General features: G+C 31.7%; 1 protein-coding gene and 1 long non-coding RNA gene across 2 annotated transcripts; both read right to left on the bottom strand.

Moving 5' to 3' along the window:
* Window positions 1-229: 229 nt before the first annotated feature.
* On the bottom strand, window positions 230-2,432 carry LOC107017142 (inositol-3-phosphate synthase-like). Its single transcript, XM_027916282.1, has 6 exons — window positions 2,367-2,432; window positions 2,144-2,275; window positions 1,480-1,731; window positions 1,172-1,398; window positions 937-1,065; window positions 230-834 (listed from the first exon to the last, which is right to left on the bottom strand). Exons 1-5 carry the CDS (start codon window positions 2,417-2,419, stop codon window positions 1,031-1,033), a joined length of 699 nt encoding a protein of 232 aa, XP_027772083.1. The 5' UTR covers window positions 2,420-2,432; the 3' UTR covers window positions 230-834; window positions 937-1,030.
* A 1,102-nt stretch (window positions 2,433-3,534) lies between these two features.
* LOC114076779 lies at window positions 3,535-7,090 on the bottom strand. Its single transcript, XR_003577809.1, has 3 exons — window positions 7,049-7,090; window positions 4,474-4,538; window positions 3,535-4,167 (listed from the first exon to the last, which is right to left on the bottom strand). It is a non-coding gene; the product is annotated as an uncharacterized LOC114076779 (long non-coding RNA).
* Between the last annotated feature and the right edge of the window lie 9,646 nt (window positions 7,091-16,736).

Raw genomic sequence — 16,736 nt, 5'->3', positions numbered from 1 at the left:
CTCTGAAAGGGTGTGCAGGTGTTCAAAAACAAGAGACTTGTATTCAGATGGAGGATCACCCAAGACGATCAGGTTTAGCTTGAGATGACTCAACTCTGTAAACCCCCCAAATATTTTTTGGTAAATAAAGTGGTATTAATTTTGGCTGATAAAGCTGAACTATTAAACTCTGTAGATTTAGCAATGGCTAGAATATATGCATGTTCAGCCACGAAGAAAGCTAGATATCTCAAGCAAAATAAGCCCTCTATACCATTTGGCTTATAACATAATTGTCGCACTGAAATTATATCTAATACCCTTAGTAGCTTAAAACATGAAAAGTTAAGCCTTTTGTCATAGGAAATACTACTACTAATAGAATGCACTTTATAACCTGTAGCATCATCAATGACTGATTGATAATCCGTCCAGCTAGATTTGATTCGACGTCGATGTGAAGCTAGGGTAAAGGAAGAGGGACTGTGAAACTTGATAGTACTGAACATTGCTCTCTGTGATAATGTTCAAGAAGTTTGTAGTTTGAGCTTCTTCTCAGAAAAATCCATAGACCATATCATGAATTCTACAGCTCTTGATTTTGCCACGGGAAGTGTATGTATGGACAAAAACTAAGCTTCTAGCAATGAGATCTTTCAAGCATTTCTCTGCAGCCATTTCAAAGCTTTCATTCATTGATACCTTTACATGAATCAAGTTGCTTCAACAAGTGTTCTCAAAAAATCAAGTTTTCCATGGAGCACTTCCATTATTAGTTCTTTGTCATCTTCTCAAGTGTTGTCATGAAAGATGTTATGGCAGCATAAGCCATATTTATTAGTTGTCTCTTTAGTCCTGTGTATTTATGTAATGATAGAAATTTGATAAGAAAGAGCTGTAGTAAATGCAACAACATTACCTCTCCTCAAACAAGATAGCGAAGAATGTATAGCATACCTTAATACCATACCTTAATACCAGTTCCAACAAGGAAATCAACCACCACTGACTTCATCTTGGTTTGACCACTCTTAAAGTCATCACCACCAATCTAAGTCTTCCTCTTGATGGCCAAATCAATGAGGCCTAAAAAATTTTCAATGAATACATAAGACTAACACACAACTGATTTCCCAAAGAAACAACAACAATAACAACAAAGCAAGATATTTAATTTGAAACTGGAACATACCTGGGACAAAAGTATTTTGTGGGCTTCCATTGATGAAGGATACATTTTCAAGAATACAAGCAATAGCATACAAGGTGGAAGGAGATATTTCGGCCTCATTTCTATCCACAGAAGCAAAGAGATTTTCCATGGTATCATTAAGGCCAACAACCACACTGCTGTATCTTTTAGTGTTGGCAGTCCACAGGACCACCACCTTGTCCACTTTGTTGTTCTCCTTAAACTCCCTAATATACCCTAAAACAACACTATAATTAGCAACCAAAAGGTTATATACTTTGTGATATAATAAAACAACCCTGTTTTACCTAATATCCTTAATAATTTGATCAACTTGATCTTTCTTGGTTCCTTTGATGACATTGTTAGCACGTGAGCCTTGGTTTGCAGCAATGAAATCAGGGTCATAGATACCAGGGAATGGGACCATGGATTCCATGTAGGGCCTCAGTTGCTTTTGAAGATCAATGTCAAAAACATTAGCTCTTGCCATGTCATCTGCCAAATTCATGTTGCTGATGTCCCATTCTCCAAACACTACATCATCTGGATGGATTAACCTATTTCATTATCAATTGATTAAAAAAAAACATCAACAAACAGAAAAAATTTAATCCTCGTCTCATTGGTTTGTCTTACTTCCTTTTTTTAGAGAGTATATTTTTTTTTAAAAAAAAAAAGCCTTTCTAGCACAAGATTCATGCTTTACCTCTCCGTGTCAATTCAAAACAGGACTAAAACAATATTTCTTTTATCCGTATACAAAAAATATTTCTTTCTTTTTATGTTAACTTCTAAAGTTAAACATTTTTTTTCTTTTATGTTAACTTCTAATTTCAACTTTGCATCTTTCATATTACAACATTCATTCTTTAGCTTCTTTAAGCAGCGCGTTAAGTCAAAAATGAAACAGAGTATATAAAAGTGACAACCAACACCAGAAAGTGTCATTTCAAAACAAATAAAGGTTACCATGGGAAGTATGCTCTTAAAGGAAGTGTAGATCTCCTATCCATTGAAGGACCCAACTCGAATAGTAGAGGCCTGTGTAAGAGAACCAAAGTAATTGGCTTGCTGCACATCCTTGGTAGCCCATGAATTCCTCTGCCAATTTTCAACAACACCCATTGTTTATGCAAGAATCATGACAAAGACATAGAGAAATTACAGAGCAAAAAGAGAAAAAAAAACTCACTCTCTGTTAGCAATAACACCTCCAGTCAAGGCTGAACCATTGTTTCCACCCATCCAACAAGCATAACCCTACCAGAAATCAAATTACACAAAAAATTATCACAAAACAGAAAAGACCCATGGTTTAATTTCTCAAATCTTGAATATAGTTCCAATCTTTAGCNTTTTAGCAAAAATGAAGGATCTGGTAAAAAAAAAAAAACTCAAAACACACCGCTATGTGCAATAGTACTAATAGAGAATCTCTGTCGCAAAAATGATGATTTTTTTTGTAAATTAAAATGAAGTATAACTTAGAACTATTCTAAAAAGTCTAATCTATAATTACTAATTTTCAGTTTATAGTGTTCAAGAAAAAATTACTATGCTTGATAAGTAAAATTATTCAAAAAGTATAATCTATAATTATTATTTTTTAGTTTACATTGCCCAAAAAAAATTTTTAAAAATGAAATTATTGTGGAAAGTCTAACCTATAAGTATTATTTTTAGATTCACACTGCTAAGAAATTAAGATCCCACTATAAAAAAAAAAGTGTTAAAAGTTCTCTTTCTTTATTATCTCCTTATTCCGTATCTTTTCTACTCCTTTATTTTTATTTAGGGTTCTTTATAATTTTTTTTATTATTCTTATTATTTATTCATCAAACTTGAAAACTTTATATTTTTAGTAGGATTATTTTGCTCGTGATTTAGTTTGGACCATTTTTTAATTAAACAAAAATAAATTTAATTAATTTAATTTTTCAAATGATCAAATCAAGTCAAATTAATTAAGTCGATTTTTTCATCACTTTAAACTTTTTTATTTTTCTTGCTATTTGATTTTTGTGGGCTTCTAAAAAATATACGATGCTATAAAATTTTGATAAGTTACATATATATATATGTGTGTGTGTGTGTGTGCGCGTGTGTGTGTGTGTGTGTTTGTGTGTGTGTGTGTGTGTGTATACGATATATTAAGATATCTTGTTAATATTTGATTTAAACAAAAATAATCAATTAACTTAAGAGTTATTTTCATCAAGAAAAAGCACTATCAACATTATCAAAATAAAAATATAAATTAAAAACAAAGTAAATACAATAAAATTTGATTATCATAAAAACATGAATACTAACAAAGAGAACGAAGAAGAGTTCAATTTTGAAGAATGTTATATAAAAAATCATTAAGGACCATTTATCAATAAAATAATAGAATTAAAAAATTTATCCTAAAAAATCAATGTCTAATTTTTTATCAACGAACACTTGGAATTTTAAGAAGTAACAGTCTTCTTCGAGGTTTCGAAGATGTAACAACCTTCTCAACGTTAGAATATAATGGCCCTCTTGGAGGTTCAGATATGTAATGGCCCTCTTGGCAATGAAAAGATGTAACACCCTTCTTGGAGTTTTCGAAGATGTAATGGCCCTCTTGGCATTTGCATACATAATTGCCCTCTCGACATTTGAAGATAATGGCCTTCTCGGCAGTTTGCATATGTAATGTCCCTCTTGGCAAGGAAAGTTGATGGCCCTCTTGGCGGTTGAAGAGGCAATGACCCTCTTGGCGGTTTGAATATGATGGCCCTCTCGACGTTTGAATGTGCAATGGCCTTCTTGGCAATAGAAGAGGATGACCCTCTCGGCAATGATATTAACTCCTTTGATGATACGATATGCATGCCTTCCTCGTAACAAATACGATGTCCCTCTAGGTGGTTCACATTACTATGTCTGTCACACCCGGATTCTGGAATTCGAACGCAACCGACGTCGTTAACCTCTCATAGGTCGCAGATAAGCCTCTTCTTAGCTTTCATCACAATCATATAGTTAAATTTGCGAAAAATTTAAAACTTTTAAAACATAGTGAAGTATACATAGACTTCATATGATTACTATATAAAACAATATTCTAATGAGCACAAACTAAACAATCATCTATAATCGATTAAACAATTCAAATGAAAGAATCCATGTATCGTAATAGATTGTCAAACGGCCTTAATATTTGAATAAAACGTCTGAAATGAAACGCTAGAGACAACCTCCACTAGCTACATCTAAAGTACTAATCTAGAATGATAGATGTAGCATCCTCGAACTCTAGAGGACCTACCGAAGTTTGGAGATCGCTAATCCAAACCGCTTCAATGAGTCTTCAATCTGCTTTTTGACATGCGCCTATAGAAATAGTAATTGTATAGGGTTAATACACACTTGTACTAAGTATGGGTGTATGCAGATATACACGTAAAGACTATGCATGATCAAAGAAAGCTCTTCCTACAACAACATGTCATTTTTGGAAAGTGAAGTCACTAGACATTCTTAATTCGTTATTTGTGAATCATGGTATTAATATGACATATTTTAATGCATTCAAACCACACAACTCATTTTCTATATGAACATAAGACCTTGGAATCATGAACATGATTTTAGAACAACTCGAGCAAAAATTTATATGTTTGCTCCCCATTAGGACGAGAGCTCCCTCTCCCAACCTTAGTATATTTTTCAGTGTTTTCTTCTTTTTGTTGTGTAGTTCAATGATCTCCTTTGATCTTATGTTTTACTTACAAGTACAATGATTCATTATAGTCCCATACCTACAATGAATCAAGTAAGTAATCCAAGAGATTAAGGAAATATTTTAACTACAATTTGGGCGTGAAATCTTTATAAGCCAATCTTTATTGGCTAGGCCACTTATTTCATCATTTTTATATTATGAAGATTATGGGGTATCGATTAGCCATTATGTTTTACTCTCTTTTATTGGCATAATATAAGAAGTCATTATAAGCCAATTTTTATTTGACTATGCCCATTATTTGATCATTTGCATAATGTGAATATATTGGAGCATATATCTTGATTTGGCACAAGCCAATAAATTGTTAAAACTTCATTCTTATCAACCACAAATGATTTGACATACTTAAGCTCTTGCTTCCTTAGCTCACTTTGAACTTACATTTCTTCTTCTTTATTTCTTACTTTCTTAAAGCAATCTTAAGCATTAAGATCATGCGAGCGAACATGAAATCTAGTGTATGCCCCACACCGAAAAGGGGTAGTTCACCGATCAAAGTGAACCTATATCATGTGAGCTAAACCTGAAATCCAGTGTCTGTCCCACACCAAAAAGTGGTGGTTCACCGGCTAATGTGAAACCAAGTCCAGTGTCTTCCTCACACTGAAAAGAGATGGCTCACGGTTAAAGTGAACCGAAAACTTTCTTTGAGCATTAACCGACATAGATCATGTGAGATAAACATAAAATATAGTGTCTGCCCCACACCCAAAAGGGGTGGTTTCACTGGCCAAAGTGAAACCGCATCATACCTAGCTCTCTTAGGTGGAATCCACTGGCTAGTTCGTATGCTGGTAACACAGTTCAAAGACTAGGTGATATTCGGAGACTCTTATCCACCTTGCTGGAGCCTCATCTCATGAGGCTTACATGTCTGGCCTAAGCTCATTGCTAGTCTATCGATGCTTTGCTCAACTTATTTTTCTTATAACTTTTAGAGTTGACTCAAACATTATGGAAGTTTGCTTCTAGTTATGAGGTTTACTTAACTCTTTGGATAACTTGTCATCCCTTTCTTTACTGGATGAACTGTGAATTTAAGTCTTACATTATCATTATGGTGTGATGAGACTTGTCTCACGAATTCTAACACCCTCTTATGTAAGTATCTTTAGCATAATTGTTTAGTTGCAAGTGGGACTTGTGTCACTTCCTTTAACACCCCATTCTGGTCAATTTCATAACTCATAAGCTTTTGGTTATTTATATAGGGTATGTTGGGACTTGTCCCAATCATTGGCATACCCTTGGTTATGAGTTTCATTGAGTTACATTGCTCATGCTTAATCTTTATCATGTATTTGGCCTCACAAGAAATATTATAATTTATGTTGGTCATGTAATATTGGTATGATTTAGTCATTATCTAACATTATATCATATTTTGCAAATAACATTGTAAGCCAATTTATTGGCATAGACCAAACTTTCATATATTATTATAATCTATAATATTGTTAGCCAATTTATTGGAATAAGCCAAACTTTCACTAGAGACTGGTCATGAGAATACCATTAGCCAATTCACTTAACTTCATGTGTAGATTATAGTAATCTCATCATGTTAAGCAACCAACTTTTTGCATTTGATTAGCTTATATGAACAATTCAATGTTTAGTTTGGCTAAGCTAATGAGTTAATTTGGCATCGAAGGTTCATTAACTAGCTTTGATTCTCATTCTTATCTTTTCTTGGAAACATTACATTCCAAACACTTACAAACATATCTACTGTAAAATACAAATAGTAATCAAAATCTTCACCCCATTTCAATAGTAAATTGAATTTCATAAACGAATTACAACAATTTCATCTTGTCGAACACAATTAGGCATTAATCATATGGATCTAACCTATTGGTCTCATTCGACATATTCAAATCACATAAAACTTACACATAATGATCAGTTAGCACCACATACCAACAGCATGTTCGATAATACATTTACATACTATTAGGATCTAAAACAAGGATAACTAAGGAGATAGACGTTCAACAATGTCATTGGGAACAACCCTAGTTTCGATATTCTCGAATTCAGAAAAGTTTGAAAAGCCTCTTGGGGAAAAGAATCCAATAGATAAAATGCATACCTTATGTAGAATTGAATCTACGAAGATCACCTTGCACTTTTTCACGTAAACTTTGAAGAACTTTTTGATATCGCCTAAGAAATTTTCTGTTTTTCTCCCGATTGCGTTCTGTTTTGAGTTGTGAGTTTCTAGTGTTTAAGCGTGATTCTAGGTATAGGAAATGAATATTTAGTAATTTAACTTAGACTAATTAATTTAATTAATAAAGTGATTAGCTAATTTACTAAGACGTCCCTCCTAAATTCACTAGAATTAGAATAACACTTGACTTAACCGAAATCTGGAAAGTGCTTAGTGGTTTCGGTTTTGACCAATACAATTAATTAATTAAGTTGCTAATTTAATTAATTAGGTAACCTAGGGTAATTACTAAAGTACCCCTAAGTTGTTAGGACCATAACCAACCATTTGGACCATCCTAGGTTAGGTACTAGGATGTTTCTTAGTTAGTTACTTGTCTAGTGTAAGGATTTCGGTTTGACCATTTAAAATATTTAATTAAGTTTTTTATTTAATTAATTAAGTGACCTGGGGTAATAACTAAAGTAACGCTAAGTTTTTAGACCATAACCAACCCTTTGGACCATCATAGGTTAGGTACTAGGATGTTTCTTAGTTAGTTACTTGTCTAGTGTAAGTATTTCGGTTTTCCCATTTAAATTAATTAATTAAGTTTTTAGTTTAATTTATTAAGTGACCTAGGGTAATTATTAAAGTACCCCTAAGTCGTTAGGGCCATAACTAACCCTTTTGGACCATCCTAGGTTATGTACTAGGATGTTTCTTGAGTTAGTTACTAGGTTAGTATCACCCGGTTAGGTCTTAGGTTTTTGGGTGCACTAGTTAGTTTATTTCAGTTAGTCCTACGTTAGTTAGCTAGTTAGATAAGTTAGTTATAGCTAGAGTTGGTTAGGAAGCTCAGCCCCACATGGCTTGACCACCACATGTGCGCCTGCAGCTAACCACCCTAACTGAGTTCTTGCACATGTGCTTGCAGATGGGTTGCTGCTCAATTTACTTGTCCCAAGGATCCTCACTATATCCTTGGGCACTGCTTACTCTACATGATCATTTTGAATGATCATGTGCTATGGTACCTAGGCTTGACACTTGGATGCCTTGTACATAATGTGTTAAATTGATAATCAATATTTTAGCTTAGGGTCTTCATTGCAGGTACATTTCTTGAACAAGCTTGTTAACACTTAGAAAATTGGCTAGCACCTTTGTAAGCCAATATTTCATAATATGCCTAATCTTTCTCAATATTGGGATTCCTATGTTCCCCAATACGTATTCTTAGAAACTTACTAGGCTCTTCACTAGACATGTACATTTTCTGGAATGTTACAGTGTCTGACATCAACAAGATTTGTAAATATTTTCCAATAGTTCTTGATGTTGAAAAAATGTAATTTGATATTTTTGTAGATGCTTGTACATGTTGAGAGTGGTGTTTTTGTTTTCTCCTATTTTGAACATTTTGAGTTCATTTCGACTCATGCTTTGTTTGATATTTGAACAAGGTGTTTTGCTCTTATTCTGAACTGTTTTTTTTCTTCTGAAGTACTTCAATGACTTTTCTACAATCATAGAAAAGTTGTTAATTTTGGGGTGTGTTCTCCCTTTGACTTCTTCTTATTTATTGAACGCATGAATATGATGATCTTGAGGTAATCTTATAGACCTGCATCCACAGAAACATTGTTAGTTTTTTGAAACAAACTAATTTGTGTTGACTTCTTCAAACGCTTGCTCCTTCTCTTTCTATCTTTAATTTATCACTTCGATCTCTTGCTACTGGATAGACATTAGATAAAATTATACCTAATATATTCCACATTAAAAATCTTTTGGGAATCGATTTGGCAAAGGTCATTCTCAAATATCATGTCATGCATAGCTTAAACGAACATCCTTAGTTCAAAACATTCGGCGTGTCAAATGACTTGTTTATGGAGAATTGAAAAGATCCTTGAAGCTTGAGAAGTTTCTGACATGGTTCTCCTGAAATCCTCCATAGTTGGAAAGTTTTGTATTTGACTCTAAAATCCAATGGTGTTTGAGATCACTGAAGTTGACTTTGAACTTTAACGATGCCAGAGATCATTTGAAGTTAGTTGCAAACTTCTAGTGATGCTTGAAGAAGCTTTTGAGGTCATTCTCAACAATTTGTACAAGTTAGATGTCTGGAATATCTTAAGTTGTCGATAGATGTCTCAAGAAATTTTAAAATCTCTCAAAAATTCTATCCCAAATTCAATTCTCAAAGTGACTTTAGTCTCTATTTGACAGAGATCTTATTCTTGAAAAATTTTGAGTCCCTCTCAAAAATTTTGTCTCGGTTAGATGTCTCGGTGTACCTCGATTGTTGATACATGACTTGTATAATTTTGAGACCTCCTCAAAAATTGTGTCTCAGTTGCAACTCACAATGTATCTGTTGATAGTGACTTGATATTTATGCTTAGGGGTTCTAAAAATTATTCGAAGAAGAGTGAGTTAGAATATCTCAAAATAAATCAACATTTTCACACGATCAGAGGTAGGGACGGTAAAAACATCCCTTCACATTTTATTCTTAAATATTCAAGTTCTCATAAAGCCTCAAATTTGTGGAGTTGTTAAACACATCTCTTCACATCTTATTCTAAAAAACTCAGGATCTCATAAAACCCAAATTTATAATCTCAAGGAGAGGAAGTTTAAACACATTCCATCACACCTTAAACTTAAGTATTTGAGATCTCACAAAAACTCAAATTTGTGATCTCAAGACGGAGATGTTAAATATATTCCTTCACACATTATGCTTAAATATTCAGGATCTCATATAGCCTCAAAATTTGTGTCCCACGACGGAAACCTTAAACACATCCTTTTATATCTTATGCTCAAATATCAGGGATCTCATAAAGCCTCAATAGTATGATCTTAAGGCGGAACATTAAACTCATCCCTTTAAACCTCAAGATCAAATTCTTGTATTATAATTAAAAACACTCTATTATGTAACCTATTTCTAGAATATGCAAATATTTCTTCCATGAACCTACAATTAAAAAGAGTAACAAAAATCACAAAGAAAAGAGAAAAATATACCTTGCAGACTCAAAGCTACTGTTAGAGATGTTATGATTTGTGTCGAAACATTGTTAAACTACACGTATTTATAGACCCATTAAAGAGGGATGTTCTTTTTAAATTGATAAGCTGAGAAATCATACATTATAGTTCTTGACCGCAAATTTGGAAGCGGTACCTTTGTCACAATCCGAATGAAAAAGGGGTGATACTTAGAATTTAATGCTCAACAATGTCAAGCCTCTATTTCTTGTCACGTAATTACAGAAAAAAAGTATTAAAATTATTTAATTCAAAAAAATAATCCATATTGATCTATTTTTTTAATTTTAAAATTAAAGTATCAAGTTAATACTTCAAGTTGAATATTTAAAAGATAAAAATTCTTGACAAGACTTGAAGTAGTCGGCATTTCTAACATTTAAAATATGTTGGAGATTCTGATTGTATTATATTCAAGATATACTAATCCAAATAAATATTGTGGATTAATATAATTGAATTAATAATTTGAATCTAAAAAATATGAATTTAATTACTCTTCAATTTCATTGGACTAGAAGCTCACTTTGCCAAGCCCAATGGCATCTCATCCTACAAGTCTAATTCGGTGTCACGTGTCAAATGATGTGTGACACAAAGTCAAATGAAGAAACCAATAGAATCATGCATGTCATGTGTAAAAAAGGAATTACATGCCTATCTCAATCAAAGTGAAATAAAAATGTGTCACGTGTGCAAGTGACATATTTTGGCCAATCAAATATCATCTTGTCACTTAAATTTGAATACAAGTATATGTCAAGAACAAGTGATTGACGATAAATATCAAATATTCCATAAAGATTGTAATACTCATATCTGAAATTAAATAAATATGATTGTTGCAATATTTCTAGTATTTACTAGTTTAATGACACAAATTTCATTGTTAGGTATAGATTTAATTTATTATTCTTTGCCCTAACTCTAAAAGTGTGTACATTTGCAGAGTTAACTTTAGATGTCCTGATATGATTAACCAAAAGAAAAAGAAGATTAGTAATGTGAAAATTCATTTGAATTTTTTAAATTTATTCTAGAAAAAAGATTTAAATATGTCGTCGGACTTCGACAAAAGACGCATATATGTCATTGTTGAAGTTTATCTCATCTATTTCATTTTTGTTTGAGAAAAGACTCATTCACTTCATTATTTATTAACGGAAAATATAGTTACGATTTTGCGAAACCATTTTTATACATGGTCACTAATTAAATCATTTTATTGAATGAAAAATGCTCAAATATACCATCAACATTTAGAAAAGAGTCATTTATGTCATTATTAAAATTTTGGCTTATCTGTGTCATTTCAGTTAACAAATAATGCTATTTATCAAACAATAATAGCATGAATGAATAACAAATAATATAAATAACATTTTTTAAAAGTTCGATGATACATTTGAGTTATTTTTACCCTTTTTTAGAAAACATTCTCTGACACCAATTGATAATTTGCACGGCTTATTAATTTACTCTAAATCTAACTACTAGTGAAATAGCTTGTCTAATGTTTTTTGCGAAGAAGTAAGAGTATCAAGTAAAAACACAATACTTTTACGTGGAAAACACCCAACTCAAAAGAAATGATTGGGACGTAACCCATATTGACACCCATTTTTTGCTCTCCACAATATAAATTAATCATCAAACTTTTTAAATTTTCAACGATTTAAAATAATTGACTTTATAAATACTTTCCAAGTCATTTTAAATAGTTTCGTAATTTTTAAGATTTTAAACGAATATATATTTTTTTATATAATTTTGTATGTATTCATGGATATTAAAAAATTATCTCTTAGGATTTTATTTTAATATTAAATTAGTTTACTCTCAAGTGATCGCTATAGTGTTGGATTAATGAGTTTTTATGAAATTCATAATATTTTTCAAGTATTTTTTGTGTAAGTTTTGTCTAATAAATATGTTTTTATAGTTATGTATATAATTAGTATAGTTTATAAATATTTAAAAATCGTCACAAAAGATTTTACATCTTAGTTAAATATTTTGTCAATTTAGTTTGGTTTTAATGTTAAATTAGTTAGTTTATAATTAAGTTAATTATTGAATATTATGAATCTCATTAATTAATTTGTATTAACTCGTATTATTTAAATTTAAGGCAAATTTACCAATTAATTCAAGGGATAATTGTTGAAAATGACATACTAATAAATTAAATTAAATACAGTAGCTACCCTTTCAGTCATTTCCTTTAATAAGCAAAATTTTGCTCACTTTGCTATTATAGGACCACACTATTTTGAATAAATTATCAAAAAAAGGAAGTTTTTTCTTTTCCCTTCATTTTATACAATCTCTTCTCCTTTCCTCAATTTCTCCCTAATCTTCTCCACAAATTCAATTTCAAGTTTCAAATTTCTCTAGCACGTCCTCTTCAAAACTACTACAAAAATTTCAGGTACCGCCAAAAACTCATCTCATTCTATCAATTTTTGTTTATTTTTTTCAATTCTTTCAAACTACTTTTTCACTTTAGTTCATAATACGTACAAATTTTTTATTCAAACAATGGATGCCGATCTCCATCGAAGAGATTCACAAGAGGTATACCATTGTATGTCAAAAATAATGTTGAACACCTATCATTTTCCTTGGGTCAAACTTAGGATTTTGGGCAATGTTCAATTTGAATACAATGCAAGATATCATATTCAAATAGAGGAGTATCCCAATTAGATTAGTGGATGGAGGTGTGAAAGATCAGACTGATGTTGTTGCTGGGTCAAATAAGACAAGGAAATATAAAAATGATGTTTATACAGTACACAATGATAAAAATAAAACTATTGATTCTCGATCATTGGAGCATGATAAGGTATCCGTATAATCATCATTTATGTGTTTTGATTTTATGTTATTTTTATATTTTTATGTTGATTCATGTCTTATACTCTTGCTTATACAATTGTGGTTGTATAAATGTATAATCTATTTTAGTATCTGTTTTTGTGTCTCTATTTTAATATCTGTTTTAGTATCTGTATTTGTGTCTTAGTTTTAATATATGTTTTAGTAAAATTGTATATGCATTTTTTTTCAAGTTGTTAAGTTTTTAGGTAAAAGAGAACAAACATATATACCTCAGATGCAGTTACACTAGTATTGAAGTAATGAATGTGTTAGCTACAAAGCTTACTGATTCACACTATAAATAATTATATAGAACTACATGTTTTACCCAATTATCTAGCATTCATAAATGTCATGTTCAAGCACAACTTATTAGGTGCATGTTTTGAGAGAAATTGCTCAAAAACTGCAATCTTGATGCATGTAAATGACACCACTCTGCAATTCACCATTCGTTACTTTGCTGTAATAATTGGGTTAGAATATTCAGACAATGAGAAGGATTTTGTCTTTAATACTAGAGAACCAAACAGATTATTCATTATTATTTTGAAGTAGGAAAATTGTTACCAAAAGTCAATTGGTTGACAAGTTTAATAAAAAGGTTTGGGTGGATAATGATGATGATATTGTGAAGTTTTCTATATTGTTCTTGTTGACACCCATTTTTTATCGACCTTTAACTATTTTTAAGATGCTATTCGATTAAATACGTATTTCAAAATTTATCTTAAGTCTAGAATTTTAGTCGATTTTTCATAAAAAGTTATATATTTTAGTATGTTTACTTTAGAAAATTATTGTAAATATTATTAGAATGTTTCAAAATTATTAATAAATTTCGAAATAATTGTTTCATTCAAATGTTTTAAAATTTAAGAGGTTTTTTAATTATATAAAAAATTTATAATGTTTGTAGTATTTTAATTGTATAGCAAATACCTTAATTTTCCTAAAAATTCTTTAAATATTAGCCCATTCTATTCTAATTTTCTTCAATTTTAACAACCCCAATTCAAATTTCATTTAAATAGTAACCACCCTTTTATTTCAATTCTAGCCAATTTCTATTAATGTTATGGTCATTCCATATCCAATCCATTTTTATTTAACACTCATTTTATTTTTTATCTCATGTCCATCCCGTAGATTAAATCCTAGTTGATTATAGAATTTTCATCTAACAGTTAAGATCAACCCTTTACTTTTCTATCTAAAAAGACCAAAACCCCAAAAAATTGTTAGGTTGTGCACAAAATCTGTTTTTGATGAAAATGGGGCGCAAAAGAATGACGACTCCACTGGAAATATTAGGTTCTAACCACTACGTGTTTATTGTTATTTATGTGGGGTTTGCTTTATATGGTTATCTCCTTATTTGTTAGGTGATTTACATGTTTTGTTATTATTTTTTTTCCTTATTTATTGTCTACTTTTCATGTTCCACCCTTTCCCTCTTCCTTATTTGTTTATTGATATGTTTCACCCTTTCCCTTTCCCCTAATTTGTTTACTTGCATGTTTAATCTTATACCCTCTTTCCTTATTTGTGTGATTTTTAACATATTTAATTTTTTTTACTTATTCTTGTATTTAATTATTTATTTATCATTTTTATAAATTGTCATCTGTTATAGCTTTCCAATCTAATTGCTAAATGTTACTGCTTTGATAATTGGCATTCGACTCATACTTCCCCCAATTCGGACCCTCTTCTTTTTTTTTTCTCTCATGATGGTGTGTGATTGCACATCTCACAAATACTCCAATTCACTTCAAACACCCTTTATTAGAGAGATGAATGAGGCAAGGTTGATGTGGATAGTTTTACTACCGTAGAAACATATGCCTTCTCGCATAGAATCCCTTTCAAGTCTGTGTCAAGCCGATTCTTAGAAATCTTGATTAAGTCATACATGTTGCATAAGCCCTAGTTTGTTTGACCCTTGGTGTCAATCCACATAATTAATAACCACCCTATCGTCTAAAAGGCTCCAAAACTCTTTAGACAAATTGCATACTTATGTGTCAATATGATCATAATAGTTAAATCAAGCCAAACCATGTCAAAATGGAGTTTAGAATTTTACTCGTAATTACTCCAAATTGACAAAATAGGTTTGAATTAATCATTGTGCATCGCTTATGTGTCGTCTTAGGCCTGCCTCAGGCTCAAAAAGGTTCCTTGCATTTTAGGCCATTCATAAGGCTTTGTGTTTGTTCTTGTATTATCAATTATGTTAATAACTTCTTCTCTGTGTTTTTTTATATATGTTTTCCCTTCCCTAAGGTTGATTCGTGCTTACCACTCTCGATCTGAAGGGCCTTCTATTTCCTCTCATTGGTCTAGTAATTGAGATAAAGTTTTATGGAGAATAACAACGGTATTATAGAGAATTCAAAGGAAGGGTATGCACCTAAAACAATTAGGTGATATCAAGGTTGGAACAAAAGATTTTATAAATACAAGAACAATTATCTCATGCTTGCAATTCGAATGCATTACTTTCTCTGGTCAACACCATTGTTAGACCTCAATCCATGCTCAGAGATCTTTTTTCCTTATCTAACCTTATCTCATACCCTCAAACTACCTCAAATAAATTTCCTTTTCGAAAAAACCAAAATCCACATCATACACATCCACAACTATACCAACATGATATATCCAAAAAAAATCTGTTTAGCTCCACCGAATGCCTCATATTCTCATACCACGTTACATGCCCGCGATATACCTCAAACTTCCATTACCAATGCTTCTTATATTCCTACTATGAAAACACAGATTGAATTCCATTTATGTTGATTATCATGTCCATCACCATTATAAATTAGATATTTCTCAAAAGGATAAATTGATACAAGCTATGACTGAAAAGTTGGAGAAGTTGAACGTTCGAAGGCAACATGTTGAGGATAATAAAGAGATAGAAGGGTTGAGTTTTGAGGACCTGTGCATACATCTTTGATGTCTAATTACTTGAGGGATACAAACCACCTATGTTTGAAATGTTCAACGGAATTGGAGATCCGTAGGGACATCTAAAAATGTATTGTGAAAAGCTGGTGCGAGCTTGCAAAAATGAACAAATTCACACGAAATTATAAGTTATGAGCCTTACTGGAGAGCCATTGTCATGGTATATCAATCAGTATTTCAATAAATGGCTGAAGTGGATGATATGGCCATCGATTTTATGAAAAGTTTTTAATTTAGTGTTGAGAATGCACTTGATTAGTTTTGCATTCAAAATTTAAAGAGGAAACCTATAAAATCATTTCGAGAATATGCTATAAGGTGGAGGTCTAAACCTGCTAGGGTACGAACCCCGATGGATGAATCACATATGAAAGAACTTTTTATGCGCGTCCAAGAGCCACAATATTATGAGAGGACGATTCTAATACATGATCGTAAGCTTGCCGACATCATAAAATTAGTTGTGAAGATTGAAGATGGTTTAAAGGAAGCCATAATAACATATTTGAAGGCGCTACAGGTGTCATATCCGGGCTTACCCTCTAGATGTAACCGACGTTGTCGTCCTTCTTGAGGACTAAGACTAGCTTCTTAGCTTACATCATTACATTAATAGGTCAAGTTTAGTAAAAAAAAATTAAACGTTTTTCTACACCACATTGAGGTTTACATGGAGCTCTATATACACATAATCGAT

Source organism: Solanum pennellii, chromosome 4 (genome assembly GCF_001406875.1).
Source record: "Solanum pennellii chromosome 4, SPENNV200".
In the NCBI taxonomy this organism is placed as follows: Eukaryota; Viridiplantae; Streptophyta; class Magnoliopsida; order Solanales; family Solanaceae; genus Solanum; species Solanum pennellii.
This window is presented reverse-complemented; position numbering and strand designations above follow the sequence as displayed.

Coding starts and splice junctions, on each gene's coding strand:
- LOC107017142 (XM_027916282.1), bottom strand. CDS start 2,419: ATGGGTGGAAACAATGGTTCAGCCTTGACTGGAGGTGTTATTGCTAAC. Junction 1,399..1,479: donor CAAATTATTAAGGATATTAG/GTAAAACAGGGT, acceptor AGGGTATATTAG/GGAGTTTAAGGAGAACAACA. Junction 1,066..1,171: donor ACAAAATACTTTTGTCCCAG/GTATGTTCCAGT, acceptor AAAATTTTTTAG/GCCTCATTGATTTGGCCATC.